At 37.8% G+C, this 21,758-nt stretch overlaps 1 protein-coding gene across 1 annotated transcript in view; it reads left to right on the top strand.

The window, feature by feature from the left end:
- The window catches only part of TMA16 (translation machinery associated 16 homolog (S. cerevisiae)), a 66,771-nt gene extending 45,437 nt beyond the window's left edge, over window positions 1-21,334 (top strand). The window contains exons 2-8 of the mRNA XM_006892789.1: window positions 5,288-5,400; window positions 6,278-6,315; window positions 8,170-8,254; window positions 9,523-9,671; window positions 16,662-16,704; window positions 21,045-21,147; window positions 21,210-21,334. Of these exons, the coding sequence (XP_006892851.1) occupies window positions 5,288-5,400; window positions 6,278-6,315; window positions 8,170-8,254; window positions 9,523-9,671; window positions 16,662-16,704; window positions 21,045-21,147; window positions 21,210-21,257 (579 nt within the window). The 3' untranslated portion in view covers window positions 21,258-21,334. The remainder of the gene's footprint in view (window positions 1-5,287; window positions 5,401-6,277; window positions 6,316-8,169; window positions 8,255-9,522; window positions 9,672-16,661; window positions 16,705-21,044; window positions 21,148-21,209) is intronic.
- Window positions 21,335-21,758: the final 424 nt, after the last annotated feature.

Raw genomic sequence — 21,758 nt, 5'->3', positions numbered from 1 at the left:
TGAAATATGTCAATTGGTATACCATCTATTCCTGGAGCCTTATTTTTTGCCATTTCCTTCAAAGCAGCCTGAACTACTTCTTTCATCACCATAGGCTCTTGCTCATATGTTTTCTCCTAACTTTTCATTGGAAACCACTGACCTTTTCATCTGCAGCCAGGTGTTTTAACCACTGTCCTACTCACCTGCACCCTCTCTTCGGTGTAGACTGCATGTAGACTTATAAGTGTCTACTATTAATGTTTCTATAAAGTTCTCTATTGACCTAGTGGGTAAGGAGTTGTGCTGCCAGTCCAAAGGTTGGAATCCTCTTCGAAGAAGAAAAATGGATACTCTCCTCCTGTGCGACTTGCAGGCTTTGAAAACCCACTGGAGGGTCTGCTATGAGTCTCTCCAGACTTGAGAGTAATGAGTGAGTTCATTTTTATACCAGCCACTCAGATTCCCACCACAACATTTAGATGGTCATATTTTTAAATTATAATCAGACTCCCCATTACCATCACACTGATTCAAAGCTGATGCTCTATTAGATTTTGGGCCTCTATAAACCCTATGGCGGGAGATTTGCCCATCTTCCTCCCATAGAACAGCTAATGGATTCAAACCTTCAGAGAAGAACTAACCTTGGGAAAATGGCACAACTCCCTACAAGCTATGCCTCCCTATAATTTGACTAGCTATTGCTATTGCTTTGAACATGTTCTAGGAATATTTTTCATAATTTGAGTTGTTGTTAGGTACCCATGGAGTTGACTACAACTCATAGCAACCCAATAAATTGATCTGAACTTGGCCCTGTCCTGTGCCATCTTTATCATCTCTTACATACATGAACTAGTTGCTACAGTGGCTGTGTCAATCCATTTTGCTGAAGGTCGTCTTCTCTTTTACAAACGCCCACCTTTCCAAACATAGTGTTGTTTTCCAAGGACCAGCCCTTTCTAACAAGACCAAAGTCAGAACTAACCCTTCAGGAGGTTTTCAGTAGCTGTCATTTGGATTGGCAGGGCCAATTCCTTTACCACTCCCTAGGAGAGGCCCATAGAAAATTTCAAAGCTAACAGTTTGTTTTACTTAATAAACTTGCTAAGAGAATTGATGCCTTTAAGATGCTGTGCTGGAGAAGAGTATTGAATATACTTACCATTAACTCTCAGTACAACAAACAGGTACATCCTTGTTGTTGTTATGTGCCATTAAGTTGCCTGCAACTCATAGTAACCCTGTGTACAACAGCCCTAAACCCTGCTCAATCCTGTGCCAATCTTATTGTCTTTGACACACATATCCTATTACCCTAGTCACTCATCAATCCATGTAATCGAGGTTCTTCCTCTCCTTCACTGTCTCTCCACCCTCCCAAACATGATGCTGTCGTCTCCAAGGACTGATCCGGTCTTGCAGCTAATCCAAAGTATTTCAGACGAAGCTTCAGAGTCCTTACCTCCAAGGAGCAGCTTGACTTCACCTTCTCCAGGATGAACTTGATTTTTCTCCTAGCAGTCTATGGTGTATATTCAATGCTCTTCTCCAGCACCACAGCTCAGAGGCATCAATTCTCCTTCCGTCATCTCTAGTGACTTTCCAGCTCTCTGATGCATAGCAAGTGATTGCAAAGACTATGTATCAGGTGTGTACGTTAGTTTCCAGACTGACATCATTGCTCTTTAGTACTTTGGAGAGGTCTCTAACAGCAGAATTTCCAATGCAGTATGTCTTTTAATTTCCTGGGGGCCGGTACCAAGAGTTTTGATTATGGAGCCAAGCAAACTAAAGCTATTTTCGGTCTCAGTCTCTTCACCATCCATCACGATGCTGCCAATCGACCCAGTGGTAAGAATCTGTTTTCTTGATATTGAGCTTTAATCCATATTGGAAGCTGCAGTCCTTAATCTTCTGGAGCAAGCGTTTCAGGTCTTCCTCAGTTTCAGCAAGCAGAGTTGGGTCGTCTACATAATGCAGATTGTTGATGAGTCTTCCTCCAATCCTGATGCCACATTTCTCCTCATAGAGCTCAGTCTCCCTGATAATCTGTTCGGCATATAGATTGAAAAGGTATGGAGATCGGACAAATCCCTGGTGTACACCCTTCCCAATTTAGAACCATGCAGTGCTCCCTTGCTCTGTTTTGACGACTGCATAGCACGATCAGGGCTCATTCATCCTAGAGAGGGTGAAACCAGGCTGCTCCTTGGAGGCAAGGATTCTGAAGCTTTGTCTGACATACTTTGGGCATGTTGCAAGGAAGGGCCTGTCGTTGGAGAGCGGCATTATACTTGGGAGGGTGGAGAGACAGCGCAAGAGAGAAAGACCGTTGATGAGATGGATTGACTCAGTGACTGGTGTTATGGGTAGTTGTGTCAGAGACAGTAAGATTGGCACAGGATAGAGCAGGGTTTAGGGCTGTTGTTCATAAGGTCGTTATGAGTCGTAGGCAAGTTGATGGCACATAAAAACTACAATGGATAGATAATTGTTTCTTTTTGCTAATGTCTTAAACATACTTCTTAAATATTCTTTATAATTTGCTGAAATTATTTGTGTATAGTCTCATAATTTGTGAATTTTTTAATAGAAGACCTTCATTTGCTAATGTGGCAAGACTAAAAATGAAAAGGAAAAACTAAGCATCCATTAAAAATTGGATGATAGTATGTATAAAGTATGAATCTAGGAAAATGGGAAATCATCACGAATGAAATGGCACACATTGTAGCAATAAGTGAGTTGGGATGGACTAGTATTGGCCATTGTGGTATTTGCCTAAAATTTGGCTATTTTTAGCCTTTAGTTAGCCTTCTCTGGTTTCCAGTTACCTTAACATGGTCTTGTAAATCATGAACAGGCGTGGGAATAGGATAAAAGAAAGAGTGTGTTTACATATACAGGGCGGTAAGACTTGAGGTGAGCAAGGCCTCTGCTGGCAAGATTCTGGTGATGGAGAGACTGGCACTGTTGTGGGCAAAGAGTGACGAGGTGTGATCTGAGGCAGCATATGTGATTTGGCAGTTCTTACTGGATGTTTGAAGGGGAAGCTGACTTATAACTGCTCAGAGGCAAACCTTGCTGGATGATTTGGTTGTAACTACTTTGAGGCAAACCTTGCTGGATAATTTAGATGTAATTGCTGAATCGAAACCAGAGCTTCGGCTTAATGAAGAATTGTGCCTTGGGAACTGTTGGACTAAAGCCTGGACTTGTATTGTGAGATAGTCTTTGCTTCCCCCACGCACTTCCCCTAATAAGCCTCATTGTTGTTACCATAATGGTGAACCTGTGAGCCAGCAACAAATAAAAGGACCTCTGCTGCTGGGGCTCTAGAGGCACCTTGGGGCTGGGCTATAGGCTCTTTATCTGCTTTCTGCTCTGTGGCAGTGCTATTCCTACTCCTTCTGACCCTTTACCCCCATATCTTGTTTTCCTCTTTCTGTTGTGTACCATAGAGTTGAAACTGACCCTCCAGTAGTTTTTCAGAGGCAGTTAATTGCATGGCAGGAGATTGCCTGTCCTTCTCCCATGGAGCCTCAAACTGCATCTCTTCGGGATTGCAGCATAGCATCTTGTTACTTGGCCACCAGAGTCTCCTTTTCCCTCTCTAGACAGTCATTTTTAATCATGTCATCTGCTGTATTGGAATGACCAGTTGAAAAGGAATAGTGTCAAATTCATTGTCAAAAAGAGCATTTCAAAATCTATCCTTCCTGAAATATAATGCTGTGATTGGCTACTATGTGTAACATGCAAAGAAGACTAGTTAATACAACTATTTTTCAATATGTGTACCAAACACTATAGCCAAAAATAAAGAAATTGAGGCTTTCTGGCTATAATGATTACAGTTACATAGTTATACTCGATAGCTAGGTTGTAAGCTCTGTAAAGGCCAAGTCTGTGCCTGGTTGTTTTGGTCCTGAAGCTTCAGTACATATCCTGTATTTATAAAAAATAGGTGCTTGTAAACACTACCCCCCCCCTTTAGTTGTTAAACATTAGGCAGTGTTTTCTCATGGCCTAGTAGGTAAGGTGTTGTGCTTCCAACCCAAAAGCATGTGGCCTAAATCTACTAGCTGCTCCTCGGTGGGAAAACTTTGTGATTTCCAGCTTGTGAAAACGATCTGGAGGTTCAGTCTTGGTTCTGTCTCAATGATGACTGAGTGAGAGATAAGTAAGTGTCCTTGAGCATGGAAACAGAATTTTGAGCTGCTTTTCAAAGGAAAGATTGCATGGTCCAAGATCAGGAAAGGTGTGTGTCGGGATACATCCTGTCTCCATACCTTTGTAATCTATATGCAGAACAGATCATTCGGGAAGTAGGGCCTTATGAGGAGGAATGTGGTGTCAGGATTGAAGGAAGACTCATTAATAACCTATGTTATGCATATGACACAATTTTGCTTGCTGGAACCTGGGACGACATGTAGTACTTGATGCAGAAAGTCAAGGACTGTAGTCTTCAATATAGATTGAAGTGCAATTTAAAGTTTCTTACCACTGGGCCAATTGGCAGCACAATGATAGATGGAGAAGAGATTGAGGTTGTTAACAATTACAGCTTGCTCAGCTCCACAATCAACACTCTTGGCACCAGCAGTCAGTAAATTAAAAAAATTAATTGCATTAGGAAAATTTGCTGTCAGTGACTTCTCCAGAGAACTGAAATGCAGTAATGCAATAATGTCAGTCTAGAGGTGTGTCTAATCCAGGCCACAGTCTTTGCAGTTACTTGCCATGCATCAGAGAGCTAGACATTGACTAAGAATGACTAAAGAAGAATCGATGCCTGAAGAAGAATTGATGCCTATGAATTGTGGTGCTGGAGCCTTGAGCATACCATGGGCTGTCAAGAAACAAATCGATCTTCCTTGGAGAGGGTGAAACCAAGATTCTCCTTGGAGGCTAGGTTTGTGAAGCTCTGCCTCACATACTTTGGGCATGTGGCCAGGAGGCACTGGTCTTTGGAGAAGGAGGGTTGGTGTGTTAGAATCAGTGAGACTGGCTAGAACAGGGCAGGCCTCAGAGATGCTGTACATAGGGTTGCTGTGGGTCACAGGTGACTCGAAGGCACATAACAACAGCAACAACAACAACATCTCAAATGTTGGCAGTTTGAGCCTGTGTAACTTCTCCATGGAATAAAGATCTCACCGTTGACTTCTGTAAAGATTGCAGCCAGTGAATACTTTAGGAAGTCCTCCTCTGTCAAATGGGGTCATTATGAGGTGAAAATGAGTAACAGTACCTTACAACAACTACTTACCTGTCATGTGTTTTTCTTCACTTTTAGCCTAAAACACTAAAAGGAAAAAGTGGAAGACAGGGGAAAAAAGTCATCCATCCATATAGTAGAAAAGCAGGTCAAATTACAAGAGAGGCTCACAAACAAGGAAGAAAGGAAAAGTAAGTCTTTTTGTCATTTGTGTTAGGCGTTGGTGAAAAGCCTATGCATACATTTATCCTTTAAACACACATATTCCAACTTTTGTTTGGATATTCTGTATTCTAAACACTGTGGGTAAAACATTGAATAAGGAAGGACTCTGTTCTAGAGCTTACATAAAATAGATATATTTTAGAAGTGTGTGATGAGTACAGTTAAAAATTCTCCTGTGGGTCTATAAACTTTTTTCTATTTTCTTATTTTTGCTGCAGTATATAACCTTTGTTAGTACAAAGACAGCTGACCTTTTGCTTATTACTATGTCTCCAGGAGCTAGCATTAATTCTCACAGAGAATAGCTTTTGAATGGCTAGTGCTTAGAGTATCAGTACAAGAAAGCATTTTTCTTTTTTTTCTTCTGGGCTGCTGGACTGCCCTTTGAGAATGAGTTCTTTTCTTTGTTATATTTCTTTTAGAATTCAAATTGTAAATAATAAGCTTTCTGTTTTGTTCTTTGAAGTCTAAAAGATAATTATAGATAATCTTTGTGATTGTTTTCAATATTAACAAAGTATTCAGTACTCCTTTGTGTACATGTATTAGGCATATTTCACCATTATAAAAACATTTAATATTCCTTCTTAATCTAATCAAATTTTCCTTTGCAATTTAAAATTAGTTGACTCTTTAATTATTAAATAGCTAAAAATAAGTTTGTAATATAAACACCTTGTTTCCATGGCATTCATTGTTTCTGTATTAAAAAAATTAATTTCATATGTGAAACAAAATTAAATTGTAGCTCTTTAGACATTTTATCCTTTTTGTTTTTCAACCGACTTTTAAATTGTTTTGGAAATTTTCTAAAATTTATGTGATACACATTTTTCTTTCAAGATTGAAGAATGAAAAAGCTTTGCGTCTCAACATTATTGGTAAGTAGATTTATTTATTTGAAATTCAAGCTAAAATACAATGAAGTTGTTACCTGTTCTTAATTTTTTTATTTCTTTCTTTTAATCTTTTCTGGTGAAATATTAGGGTTCCCCTCCTCCTGATTTTTTTAAATTGTAATTTGAGTGAAAGTCTATAAGCAAAACTATTTAACCATTCATGTACATTTTATTTTATACATTTCAGTACTTACAATAGAATCACATTTTCTCGCTTCCTTCCTGTAATTGATTTCCATTTAATCTTTTTATACTTCTCAGTAGCTTTTCTCTTTAGTGCTGTTGTGCTGTCCTTTACCATCACCTGTCTTAAGATGTGTCTGTTACTTATTTACTCATTTTTACACCCATCTCCCTCCTTTCTCATCCCCATTAACCATCCAAGAATAATTCTATGTATGTGTAAATCGTCTTTAGCTTTTTATAATAGTGGTCTTATAGAATATTTGTCCTTTTGTGATCAACTTATTTCACTTAGCTTAATGTCCTCTAAATTCATCTGTGTTATGCAATATTTCAAGAATTGGTTTCTAGTGTTGTATTCTTTAGTTTTTAGTGTTGTACTGTCATGTACAATGTACCATAGATTTTTTTCATTCATTCATTTGTTGATAAGACACTTGAGTCATTTCCATTTCTGTACTGTTGTAATAATGCTACAATGAACATGAGTGTGGATATAACTGCTATTGTTGCAGCTCTTATTCTGTTAAGATACATACCTAATTGTTACATTACCCATCAAATACTATTTCTGTTTCTCACTTTCTGAATAATTGCCCAATTGCCTTCAGTCATGGATGGTCACATCATTTTACAGTTCCATTAACAGTGTATGGGAGTTTCAGTCTCTCCACAACCTTGCTAGTACTTATTGCTTTGCTCTTCTTTTTGGAATGAGATGATACCTTACTCCTGTTTTGAGTTGCCTTTCTTTAAATTCTTGCTTTCCTTTGGTGAGCTATCTTTTCATGTCCTCTGCCTATTTTGTAATTGGCTTGGCTTTTTTCTGTTGAGGTATTAGAGTTTCCAATAAATTTTAGAGATGAGTACTTTATCACCTATGTCATTGCTGAATATTTTTCCCAAGACTCTAGCTTCTCTTTTATCTTAGAGAAGTTTCTTGGTGCACATAGGGATTAAGTTTTTAGAAAGTCCCAATTACCTAGTATATTCTCTACTGATTGTACATTTCAGTTCTATTTCTTAGTCTATTTATGCCATAAGTCATGAATCCTAAATTTACCCTGTCTTTTTCTTTGCTAATCTTTATAGTTTCAGGTGTTAGCCTAGGTCTTTGGTGAATCTTGATTAGATTTTTAAATATAATATGAGTAAAGGATATTGTTTTAGCTTTTTATAAATGTTGTTGTTATGTGCCCTCAAGTGTCCTGTTACCTGTAAGTCCCCTGTGACCCATAGCTACCCTATGTACAGCAGCTCTGAACCCTACCATGTCCTGAGCCAGTCTCACCAACTCTGGCACACCATCCCCCATTGGTCCACTTCCTGTATCAATCCATCTCGTCTGGTGTCTTCCTCTCCTGAGCATCCGTCCAAGCATGATGTTCTTCCCCAAGGACTGTTTTTTTTCCATCCAGGTCAAATAAACAATAGGTACAGAAGAATTATCTCTTCTGCACTTGTCTCTTCTCTAAATTAAAATATGACTGTTGAACTTCTGATAGACTGATCATTACCTTTACACCCACACAATCTTTATCTTTAACATTGAAATAAATATTGGTCTGTTTTAAACACATTAATTTTGAGAAGTATAATGGATACTTCTTTGCTTGAATTATATTAAACTGTCTTGATACTTGTTGTTTATAGGTGAAAAACTGCAGTGGTTTCAAAATCATCTTGAACCCAAAAAAGTAGAGTATTCAAAGAAAGACGCTTGTGAATTAATTGAAAGGTAAACAGTGGGTTTAGAGGTGATAGTCAAAATGTCATATTTAGTAATTGACAGACGTCTACTGTGACTATAATAGCAAATTCAAGGAAGGAAGTATAGCAGTTATAGTTAATGACATCCACTTCATGAAAGACTTCAGGTATCTTTCTAGGAGTTTATACTGAAAATATTCAGATCCATAGGAGGCTTATAACAGAGATGATTATATTTAAGCATTTGATAGGTCATAATAATGAGAGTGAGAATATAGTGAGAGTGTAGAAAGAATAAATCTAGGTAAGAGATGGTGGTGACCTCTGCTTTATTGGTAACAGTGTTGTTGTTCTTGTTGTTATGTGCCATCGAGTTGCTTGCAACTCACAGCGACCCTATGTACAACAGCCCTAAACTCTGTTCTGTCCTGTGCCCATCACACCGTCTCCGATACACTCATCCTGATTACCCCAGTCACTGAATCAATCCACCTCATAGAGGGCTTTCTTCTCCTGCGCTGTCCCTCCACCCTCCCAAGCATGGTGTCCCTCTCCAAGGACCAGTCCCTCCTTACAACACGTCCAGAGTATGTTAGACGAAGCCTCAGAATCCTTGCCTCCAAGGCGCTGCCCGGTTTAACCCTCTCCAGTAGACTCTTTTTGTTTTCTTAGCAGTTCATGGTACACTCAGTACTCTACTCCAGCACCACAGCTCAAAGGCATCAATTCTTCTATCATCCCTAGTCATTGTCCTAGTCATGTCTCTGATGCATAACAAGTGATTGCAAAGACCATGGCCTGTATCAGATGCACCTTAGTCTCCAGAGAGACACCATTACTCTTCAGAACAGTAGATTCTGGTAATGTTCAAAAGGTACAGGTCCAGTATTTAGTAAAAAAACTGGGTGTAAGGTAAAAAAGTGAGGGTTTGAGGACAACACCTCCATCTCTTGCTTGGATAACTGAGAATAGGGAGCCCAACAAGTGGAATGGGTTTATGTGGGATGGAAGAGGCCAGGGCATGAGATGGTCAGTTTTGATGTGTTAAAGGTAAGCTTTCCAGTAGATACTAGAATATGAGGATCCTTGGCTTAGTGGATAGTTTATTTGTTATTTGGTCACTGAAATTTTGGAAATGAGTTATACAATTAAAAGGTAAAATGACTAGAAGATTTGAAGAACCCAGAGAAATATAAAATTGTAAAAGAGAAAGGAAGATTGGGAGTCAAATTTTTGAAGAAATAATGTAACCCCAAGATGTCTTTTAACTAACATAATTTTTTTTTTATTTTTCAGTTATTTAAATCGATTCAAAAATGAGTTGGAGCAGATTGAGTTACATAATAGCATCAAAGACAGACAGGGAAGGCGACACTGTTCCCGGGAGATAGTTATCAAGCAGACGATGGAACGTGAGCGACAGCAGTATGAAGGATATGGACTTGGTGTGTTTACTTGACCTTCTTTCTTAAATATAAAGCATTTCCTATGTTAGATGTGTAATTCATTTCAAACATTTAACAATTTTTTCCTTTTATATAGTTTAGCTCTTTTCCTGTGGATTTTTACCCCCTTTATGAGTAAAGAGATTTAGTCTTTAATTAAAAAAATATTCTCCATTTCACTATTAGTTTCATCCCCATGGCATACCTTATTCCTGGAACAGCAGGTTCTTTCTTTCACTTACGGCATGTATCTAATTTGTTTGTTATAGGGTTATTACTTGCCTATTCTGATCTATAGGTAAATTTCTTTAGCGTGGTACTGTTTCATCTTTGTAAGTCTTCTGATGTCTTGTTATAATTACTATTTTTGAGGAACGATGAAGAGCAAATTTTTATTTACTTTGGATTGCTGCTTAAGTATCAGATGGTTCTATCATTGTAGCAGGTTTTACACACAATTCCTAAAGAGGAGCATATTAATTGGTTTGACCGCATTTTCTAAAAAAAGGAATTAATAAAAAATGATAATTAAAAGACCACAAACTGATGTCTAATGAAAGACTACATGTGGCCTACAAATGGTTGTCCAAGTTTATAAAGTTTTTGAATTGTCAATCAGAAAAATATGGTAATTTTGGTGAAATTATAGATTTCTTGTTTGTTATAAATGTGTTGTTGTTGTTATTGTTATGTGCCATCGAGTCGCTTGCGACTCATAGCGACCCTATGTACAACAGTCCTAAACTCTGCTCTGTCCTGTGCCAATCTCACTGTCTCTGACACTCCCATCCCGATTATCCCAGTCATTGAATCAATCCACCTCATAGAGGGCCTTCCCCTCCTGCGCTGTCCCTTCACCCTCCCAAGCATGATATCCTTCTCCAAGGACCGGTCTCTCCTCACAACATGTCCAAAGTATGTTAGACGGAGCCTCAGAATCCTTGCCTCCAAGGAGCCACCCAGTTTAACCCTTTCCAGGACAAATCTGTTTGTTTTCCTAGCAGTCCATGGTATTCTCAATACTCTTCTCCAGCACCACAGCTCAAAGGCATCAATTCTCCTTCTGTCCTCCTTGGTCATTGTCCATCTCTCTGATGCATAACAAGTGATTGCAAAGACCATGGCCTGTATCAGACGCACCTTAGTCTCCAGAGAGACACCATTGCTCTTCAGTACTTTGGAGAGGTCCCTAACAGCCGACTTTCCCATGGCAGTGCGCCTTTTAATTTCCTGGATGCTGGTGCCAAGACTGTGGAGCCAAGCAAACTAAAGCTGTGTACAATCTCAATCTCTTCACCATCCATCCTGATGCTGCCAATTGGTCCAGTGGTGAGAATCTTTGTCTTCTTGACATTGACAAAAATGTGTAGTTAGCAAAAAAGCAAGTGCCATTAAGTTGGAACCAGCCTATTCAGAATCGACTTGTAGCTAACCCTCCAGAAATTGCATGGGAAGAGATTTCCCATTCTTCTCCATAGGAGTTGCTAATGGATTTGAACTGCCTGCCTTTGGGATGGCAGTGCAACCCCTTACCCTCTGTGCAACCAGTACTTGAAATATGTGATAGCAGTTGGGTGTTTTTAGACCTGGGCCTGTATATCAGGTGTACTGTGATTCTAGTCTTACCTTCTACATTCATGTTCCCTCCTGTGAAGTGAATATTTTGGATGTAAAATCAACAGAGAATTGCTTCAAAAATGCATAGATTTGAACTCAGATACCTCTGACTTTGTGAAAATCTACTGTTCCAAGTCTGTTTTGCCTCAATTCTCCACTGTGTTTCTAAGGTTTTATATCATTACTGGAAGAGTTTGCCTATATTTCTCTTAGGGAACAGCTAGTAAATTCAACCTGTAATATAAGGCCAACCTGTAATATACTTGCTACTGTGGCTTCTGGTTGTTATAGTGGGAAACTTAATTTAACCCTTCTGGAACTCATTTTTCAATCTTAAAAATAAATTATATACGTACTAATTGTTTAAAAGTTAAGTGAAATTTTATTTACATAAATGCCTGGCATAGCGGAGTGTAGGGTAAGGGAAAGCTTCAGCCGTGGTTGTGATACCTAAGTGTTTAACTTCTAAAAGTGAAAAAATTTGACTAGGCCTCTTGTCTCTTCCTCATATGTGCTTTACTTTTGAACACATTTTAGCTTGACTTGTTTCCTCATTACTCAACCAAGAATACTCATCATCTTCAAGTTTCTAAGATAAATAGCCTCTTAAACTGGGTAGTGAATCTTTTTTAGTCAATGTCTGTATATTGTCAGGTGCCACTCAACCTGTGTGACGTGTGTCTGTGTGTTTGTGTAATACGTATCTGTGCAGTATATGTAAAGTGTGTGTGACATGTTTGTGTGTGTGTGTTAGGAAAGAAACCTTACTTGATCTGCTCTCTCCTCACCACTTCTGGTGTGCTCAGCCCTCTAGTAGCAGTCACTGTGTCAGTCCATATCATTGAGGGTTTTCCTGTCATTCACACTTTTCCAAGCTTAGTGGTCATCCTGGGAATTCATCCCAGGATGAGTAAGACCAAAGTCTCACTGCCCTTGCTTCCAAGTATATTCTGGGTGCACTTCTTCCATGACAGATTTGTTTGTTCTTCTGTCAGTCCATACTCTATTTTTCATTCTCTTTTTTTTGCTATCTTTTTAATTTGATATAAAAGACTTTGGTCATTTCTCATTTTCTTAATAATTCACTGACCATGCCTTTTCTGTACAAGGAATAACAGAATAAGGTCTCTTTGTGCTTTATTGATTATGCAGAAGTGTTTGACTGTGTGGATCATGACAAGTTGTGGCTGACATTGAGATGAATGGGGATCCCAGAGCACTTGATTGTGTTCATGCGGAACCTATTCCTGAACCAAGAGACTGTTGTGCAACAGAGCAGGGGAGTGCTACATGGTTTAAAATTGTGAAGGGAGTGTGGCAGTTTGTCTTCCCTCTCCATACCTATTCAGTCTGTATGCTAAGCAAATTATTTTCAAAGCTGGACACTATGAGAAGGAGTGTGGCATCCGGATTAGAGGGGAAACTCATCAATAGTCTGGGAAACAATGTATTTGAAGTTTGTAAATAAACTAATATAATTTAAAAAAGTAAATACTGTCCTAGTTCACTATTTTCTTACACAATAGAACACCTTGGTTTTAAACTCTCTCTCAAAAAACCCCCAAAACAACCTCTGTTATTTTGGTTAGATGACACAACCTTGCTTACCGAAAGTGAGGAGGACGTGAAGCATTAGTTGCAGAAGATAAAGGAATGCATCCTTAGGTCTGGATTGCATCGCAATGTCAGGAAAACAAAGATTCCTACCACAGGACCAGTAGGCATCAACGTGATCTATGGAGAGGAAATTGAAACAGTCAACAACTTCATCTTGCTTGATTCCATAATTAACTCCCTAGGTACTAGCAGTCAGGTAATAACGAGACACATTGTACTGGGGAAATCTGCAATTAAGGAACCTCTCCAAATTATTGAGGAGTCTTGATGTCAGTTTGAAGACTAAGGTGTGTCTCATTCAGGCCATAGTCTTTCTGATTACTAGCTGTGGATCCAAGAGCTGGACAGTGAATAAGATTACAGAAAAAGAATTGATGCCTTTGACCTGTGGTGTTGGAGAAGAGCACTAAACATCCATGGACGGCCAAGAGAACAAACAGACATATCTTGGAGAGGATGCAGCTGGAGTGCTCTTTGGTGCAACTGGAGTGCTGTTTGGAGGCAAGAATGATGAGGCTTCTCCTCACCTACTTTGGACATATTACCAGAAGATGCTATTCCTTGAAAAAGGATATGATGCTGGGAAGGGTGGAGGGTCAACGAAAGAGAGGAATACCCTGAACCAGATGGATTGACACGATGACTGTTGCAATTGGTTCTTGTGTGTCAGGAAGTGTGAGGATGGCGCAGGATAGAACAGGGTTCAGATCTTTTGTTCATAGAGTTGCTATCAGTCATACTTGACTCAATGGCACCTAGCAGTAACAACATGCTGAGTTTTGCTTACCTTCAGAGACTTGATGTTGGTTCTGGGGCCTGTCCTCAACTCTCTTGTCTATTTACCCTTGCTCCAGAGATGATCCTGCCATTTCAGATATCATCTAAAGGTTGGTGACTTCCAAGTTTATATTGTCACTCCTAACTTTTCCCTAGAACTCTACTTGTCTTATAGGTTTCTTATCAAGTCCCTAAGCAAGGTCCAGTTTTTCTCTTAAAAACCTTCTTCAGCTAGTCATTACAAACTCTGGAGTTGTGTTTGATTTTTTTCCTTTCAAACTCCACATCCAACTTAACAACAAAAATGTATTTATTATCTGACAGCTTTACCACTAGAGTTATCACTAATACCGCCCTACTTCAAGCCAACATTATCTCAACTGTACCTCCCAATCAACAGCCTCTCCGGTAATCTTTCTCCCCCCACCCCGCCCCCCAAGTCTGTTCAGCATTTAGTAGCCAGATTTTACTTTGCATAAAACTTTCCAGTGGTATCTCAGCCTCTTTTTTACTATGCCCTTCAAAGTTCTGCCTGCTCAGGTTCTGCCTGTTAACTCTCTCTACAACTTCAAATTCCTTAACTATGCCAAGTTTATTCCCACCTCAAGCCCTTTCTCTTCCCTAATACCCATTACCTACATTTTCACAGGTTTTCTCTATTACTATTCAGGGTTTTCTCAGCTTAACCATTAATTTCCCAAACAGCCCTTTAGACCATTCTCTTTAAAATAAAGTTTTCATCTCTGCTTTTTTAATTTCACCATATCACCTTTGGATTTAATATATGTAGATTTGTTTAATAATTCTTCCTTAGTGAGAATGTAACATCATTAAGGATAAATGCTTTATCTTATATATTTTTTGTTATTTTACCATAGAAAGGCTTAGTAAAAGACAAAGACATAATCAGTTGTATTTTTAAGTTCAGCATATTTGTTGATCCAAGTACAAAAAATTTAGTCATTTTTAAGCAGGACCTATTTTCTGTTCCTAGCACCTCCCTCGTATTAATGATTTTGCTGCAGGATAATTGTTGAAAGATTCTTGGAGGAGGAAGAAAATCAAGTGCCTAAAGAATTTTTAAATTAATGTAAATTTGAGTGTTGCCAACTGGCATTGTGTGAGAAAGATGTTTTTAAAATTAAATTGCTTCGTTTTTCCATACTTTGTAAAGAATTATGGGGAAAAAAAATTAAGGTTCTGTGTAAGTAAAGTGCATTATTTAAGAATAGTTGGTGGGGGCAGGAAGTAACATAATATAGGCTCTTATGTGTACCTTTAAGGAGCCCTGGTGGCATGGTGATTAAAGCACTGAATTTTCCTCGTCCGTTTGCTTTTGGAAAGGATTATAGCCTTGGAAACTCTGTATGTCAGTTCTGCCCTGTCTCCTAAGATCTCTGTGAGCTAGAATAAATGTGACAGCAGTGAGTTGGATTTGGGGAAAGTGAGTGTTTAATAAACTGTCAGAACTCAATGTTTTGGGTCCCCAAACCTGTAGAGCTCAATTCTAGTGGTTTTCTTCCAGAAGCAGGATGAAAAACCTATGAACTGAAAGAATTTCACCAGTCTAAAGATGTATAGGCAGGCTGTTATAAAATGTCTTCTGAGAGTTCGGTATTGACCTTCTATATTCCAGCCTCCAGTAGTGGTGCAATTATTTTTAACTGTAAAGATTTTATTGTAATAATTGTGCTTAATTTGTTATTGTGTACTCTCTATTTGGAACGAATCCATACCTGACCTTCTAGCAGGTTTTCAGAAATAGTAAAATCACACTAGAGGAGACTGCCCATCTTTCTCACATGGAGCTACTAGTGGATTCCAGCCACATGCCTCTAGATTAGCAGTGCAGCTCCTTACCACCACGCCACAAGAGCTCCCTTGTGCTTAATTTATTTATTCCTCTTAAGTTCTTGACATTTCCTATTACTGTTTTATGAAACTATTGTAGATATCAGTATCTAAAAATTCATTGCTATCAATTCAAAGCCAACTCCTAGCTGACCGTCCAGCTGGTTTTTAGAGGCTGTAAGTCACAAGGGAGAGATTGTCCATCTCCTGTGGAGCGGCTGCTGGACTCTAACCCCAGACAGGTGCTGTCCATGCTGGCTATGTACCAGTTCTCTCTAACCATCGGTTTAAGGTTGTAAACCTTTGGGTTATTTCCCTTAATTGGTACTAGAAATTATTTTATGGTTTTTTTACTGGTCAGAATTTTTACAGTTTTCTGATTTTTCTTATAAATGCCTCTTGCTATTACCAGTAAGTATGGTTATATTTACTGGTATATATGGTATAGTATAATTTTTATTTATTATAATATAGATATTGGTATTTATATAATTATATAAAAATTATAAATGATAGAAAATATACTTTTATTGTCTTATATGATTATTATATTTTATATCATTATGCTATATAAAATGCATAATTTTTAGAAACTGATATTTACAAGTTTCATAAAATAGAACATTTGATAATTGTGTTTTTCATTTTGTTCTTTTTCTTTTAAATGATAGTGGCTTAAAGCTTAAACTATCTTGCATTCCTTTGGTTAACTCTGCCTTGTCAAAATGAAGTATATGCTTGAAAAATTCTTACTTTTTACTATGGAAAAAAATTATAAAGCAACCTGTCATGTTATTTTAGAGGATTGATGGGTAGAATGTGCCAGGCTCCATCGCATTGTTTGAAAGGCCAGGGTTTATTTTATTAATAGGTTTTTGTTATTTTACAAATTCTGTGTTGTAGCTTACTTTTTTAACAGCATTCTTCAGTCTCCTTAAAATGAATATGTCACGTTGGCAAACTTAATTTTCATTTTTTTAATAGCATTGCTTTGAAATTTCGTTTTACTCTTGGTGTTTTTACTGTCTATCAATTACTTGATGTAGCAGAGATAATAAATTATGATATTATAAACTGCTGTCATTTAGAAAAGCTTGGATAATGGCTATAAATTTTTTTCCCCCCCAGAGATTCCAGACATTGTAGATAGAAATAATCTGAAAACTTTCAGGTGAGTCTGTTTCTTGTCTTTTGGTTGGTTTTGTTTTTTTTAATTTTTATTTTATATTGGTTTGAATATGAAATTCATATACATTGTGTTTTATACTTTCCTTCATTGACATTGTGTTCATACAATCATTCCCATACATTGTGTTTTATAAAATTAACACCGTTGAACTATGCTCATCATGACCAACCCTGTCTTTTCAGTTCCCCAGCAGATCTTTCCCATTTCCTTTACCTTTTCCCTCTACCTACCAAACTGTGTGACCTTGTGTTTTGAAGAAAGATGAGCTTTCTTCATTGGAGTCTAGATTTTACAGCTAAAAGGAAAACATGAACTTTTTAACCTTTCCTTTTTGTGAAGGGTAAAGATTTTTCAATGTTTTCATTAAAAACTCTTGAAAAACATTGAAATGATCGGTATTTTAAAATAATATGGTGCTCCAAAAAGCAAAATGACAGTCCTACCAAAAGCAATCTGCATTTTTAACACAATCCAGTACAGATAACAAATTCACACTTTCAAAGAGAAAATGCAATTGTCAAGTTTATTTGGAGAGGAAAGAGACCTCAAATAAGTGAAGCACCAAAAATGAAGTGGGAGACATAGCACTCAGCTGTTCTCAAAATCGGCTGGTCATGGTGTTAGATGCTGTTGAGTCAAGTACCACTCATAGTGACTTCATGACCAAAGATCTGAACCCTGTTTTATCCTGTGCCATCCTCACACCTCCTGACATACAAGAGCCCGTTATGACAGTCACCATGTCAGTCGATCTGGTTGAGGGTTTTCCTCTCCTTTGCTGACCCTCCACTGTTCCCATCAGCATGTCCGTCTCTAAGGAATAGCCCTTCCTAGCAACATGCCCAAAGTATGTGAGGTGAAGCCTCTTCATTCTTGCCTCCAGAGAGCACTCCAGTTGCACCCTCTCCAAAACTTACCCGTTTGTTTCTTGGCCATCCATGGGATGTTCAGTGCTCTCCTCCAACACCACAGCTCATAGGTGTCTATGATGCATAGTTAGTAATCAGAATGTCCGTGGCCTGAATCAGACACACCTTAGTCCTCAAACTTACATTATTCTTCAGTAATTTGGAGAGGTCCCTAACTGAAGATTTTCCTCATGCAACGTGTCTCCTTTATTCCTGACTGCTGGTACCAAGTATGTTAATTGTGAATCCATGCAAGATGAAGCTGTTGACAGTTTTCAGTCTCCTCTCCATCCATAATGCTGCTGCTATTCGCCCAGTGGTAAGAATCTTTTGTTTTCTTGACATTAAGATGCAATCCATACCAAAGTCTACCTTTCTTGATCTTCTGCAAGAAGTTCTTTAAGTCCACCTCACTTTCAGTAAGCAATGTGGTATTTGCATAATTCAGGCTATCGACAGGTCTCCCTTCAATCTTGATGCCACACTCCTCTTCATAGTGTCCAGCTTCTTGGATAATTTGCTCAGCATACAGATTGAATAGGTATGGAGAGAAGGCAACTTCCTGGACTCCCTTCTCAGTTTTAAACCGTGCAGTGTTTCCCTGCTCTGTTTGCATGACAACCTCCTGGTCTAGGTACCGTTTCCCCATGAGCACAATTAAGTGCACTTGGACTCCCATTCCTCTCATGTGATGAACACCATAGAAATCAGATTGACTACATTTGTTGAAGAAATAGTTGGAGAAGCTCAATATCGTCAGTCAGAACAAGGCCAGAGGTGGGCTGTGGATCATACCACCAGAACTAAGCGAGGAGTGGGCTGTGGGTCAAACCATCAGTTGCTCATATGTAAGTTGAATCTGAGGCCAAAGAAAATAAATCCATAGGAACCAAGATAATAATCTTGAGTAAATGCCATCTGAATTTTAGGGTCATTTTAGGAATAGGTTTGAGGCATTGAACACCAGTGATCAAAGACCAGATAAGTGGTGGGACGATACCAAGGATATCATCCATGAAGAAAGCAAAAGGTCATTAAAAATATAGAGGAGAAAGAAAAAAAAATCTAAATGTCAGAATAGACTAAATTTGCACAGTAATGTCGAGGAACCACATCAAAAGGAAAGCATGCCAAAGTAAAAGACCTGAACAGAGGATTTCAAAGGCCAGTTCCTGAGAACAAAGCAAAGTATTATAATGCAAAACCTACTACACAGCTGTAATCAAAACAGCATGGTACTGGAACAGTAACAAGGCACATAGACCAATGGAACAGAATAGAGAATCCAGAAATTAACTCAGCTGTCTATGGTCAACTTATATTAGCCAAGGAAACCATTCTCATCAAATTGGGAATTGACAGCCTCTTAACAAATAGCACTGGCAAAGCTTGACGAGTACCTGCAGAGAGCTGAAGCAGGATCCACTTCTCACACCATACACAAAAATCAACTCAAGGTGGATCAGAGGCCTAGGGGTAAAGCCCAAAACCATAAAGATCATGGAGACAAAATAGGACCAAGCTTAGAAGGCCTAGTCCATGGTATACAAAGTCTGACAAATACAGTCAGAATATACAACTAAGAGAGGATAAAATTGATGAATGGGATCTTCTAAAGATTAAATCCCTGTGTATATAAAAACTTTTTCTAACAAGGTGAAAAGAAAACCTACTTACTGGGGAAAAAAAACCCATTTGGCAATACTATCTCAGACAGGGTCTTATTAACAAAAATTTACAGAATCTTATAAGGCCTCCACAAGAAAAATAGTGATAACTCAATTACAAAATGGCAAAAGACGTAGAAAGACATTTCACAGAGGAAGATACTTGGACAACAGACACATGAGGAAGTGCTCAAAATCACTGGCAATAAGAAAGTTGCAAATCAAAATCACAATGAGATACCATCTCACTCTATCAGCAGTGGTAAAGTTTAGCAGGACAACAAGCAATAAATGTGGAGAGTTAGGAACTCTCATACACTATTGGTGGGATTGTAAAATGATGCAACTACTCTGGAAGGCAGTTTGGCTTTTCTTCTAAAAGCTGAAATTCCTTATGACCCAGTTGTCCTGCTGCTTAGAATATAGCCCATGAAACTTAGAACTGAGACACAAATGGAAATTTGTACACCATTATTCATAGCAGCATTATTCACCCTCACAAGAACATGGAAACAGCCGAAATGTCCAACCACAAATGAATGGATTGAAAAATTATGGTGTATCACACAATGGAATATAACACAGCACTGAGGATTTAAAAAATTACTGCATAACATGGGACCGTTTGGAGAACATTATGCAGAGTGAACTAACTCAGTCTCGTAAGGACAAGTACTGTATAAGAACATTATTGTAGAAATAGATAACAAAATGTATGAGGATCCAAGGGGGAGATGGTAGGAGAAGAAGGATCAGAATGGGAAGGAGAGAAATCATCAGGTCACCAAATTTGATAGGTGGAGGGAGAAGTGGGTAAATAGGAAAGAGCCAGTGGGGATCTTGAAAGACAGGCTAATAGTGCCGCAATTCAATATTGATTAATTTTATAAAATATAATATGAGTGGGAATGATTGTGTGAAACACAATGTGAATGAAGGATAGTGTGAGACTCAATATATACAACTTTGTAAGCAAATCAATATAATTATTTTTTTAAAAATAATCTCATTTTAAATGCATATTTAAACGTTTATTTTCTAGCTCATATATAACATGTATTCATTACTTGAATACACGCAATTTAAGATTTTTTTGTACTTTTGTCGGCAGTGTTTTTACATCTTTTACCTATTAATCAAATTTATCAATATTCCCTTGTTTCTAAGGCAGTGAAAGTTTTACCTCTTCCTAAGAAGCTAGAAATGAGAATTTAGTATAACCTTTCTAGGAATGTTCGTTCAACTTCAGTTCTTGCAGTAATCTTTGTGATGCACCTAAAGTAGTTTGAGTATAAAGTTTATCACAAAAAAGTGCTGCTGATGAAAAATGGGGAGTTGGTTTCTTTTTTAATTGTGAGAGTAAAATTTGATTTCCAAAGCATAACTGTAGTGTATCACTTTGTGTGAAAAAACCCAACCTCTTTTTGCAGATGAGTAGATATGATACAGGTCTTGTTTTTGAAATTGTTAATGTCATATAAGCTGATGGGAATACTCAGGAAATGTAAAGGAGTAAAATAGATCTGCTTTGTATCTTCTGCCTAGTATTTTCTTGCATTGCTTTTGATTATGCATTTCCTTTTAGTATAAATTAACAAGAAAATAAATATATTCAAAAAAAGCATCAGTTCTCAGGACATTTTTTCCTAGTACATTTGTTTTTGTATTTCTAGTCCATTGCAATCTGCTGTTCTTTCAGAGTTTTTAATATTGACTGTCTCTTTCCACCAACTTTCTTTTTAACTAGGGAATGGGATTTTGATCTGAAGAAATTGCCTAACATTAAAATGAGAAAAATCTGTGCTAATGATGCAATTCCCAAGAAGTGCAAGAAGAAAAATATTACAAACGTAGACAAAGCTTTAGGAGAATTGGAACTAAAAGTGGAATGCAAGAAGAAAAATGTTACAAGCGTAGACAAAGCTTTAGGAGAATTGGAACTAAAAGCGGAATCCAGTGACTCTGATGAGGAAATGACTCCAGTAACCTAATTGACTTTCATTGAACTGAGGATGCATCATTTGAGAGTTCAAGTTATACTTACTGTCTATATGTGAGAATTTGCTGTTTAACTTACTCCTTTATATGAAGATGATCTTGTTTGCAGTTTAAAAAAAATTACTATTTTTGGTTAAACTAGTAAAGTGATGAAAAGAAATGAGCTTTCTTTATTAAGTTGTTAAAACAAGGAAAGTAATCGACAAAATCTATTTGACTTCTCTAGAGGTAGGAATAGATACAAATTAGCACAGAAAATACACATACACATATTCCCCCCTCTTAATTTATTTAGGAGTGCTTAACCCAATAGCAGTGGGTTTTATCCTTATGTATGAAGCCATGGATAGCACTTTGTTTTCTTAAATGTCGTGTTAATATCTTTTGAACTGTTAGGATAGCAGTAATTTCTTTCACTGCTAATCTCATGCTGACTTTCCTCTTAAACATTAATATTTTTTAT

The sequence above is a fragment of the Elephantulus edwardii genome, unplaced genomic scaffold (assembly GCF_000299155.1).
Source record: "Elephantulus edwardii isolate Elephantulus edwardi_28Jun2011 unplaced genomic scaffold, EleEdw1.0 scaffold00119, whole genome shotgun sequence".
Lineage (NCBI taxonomy): Eukaryota > Metazoa > Chordata > Mammalia > Macroscelidea > Macroscelididae > Elephantulus > Elephantulus edwardii.
The sequence above is the reverse complement of the archived record's forward strand: the minus strand, read 5'-3'. Positions and strand labels throughout refer to the sequence as shown.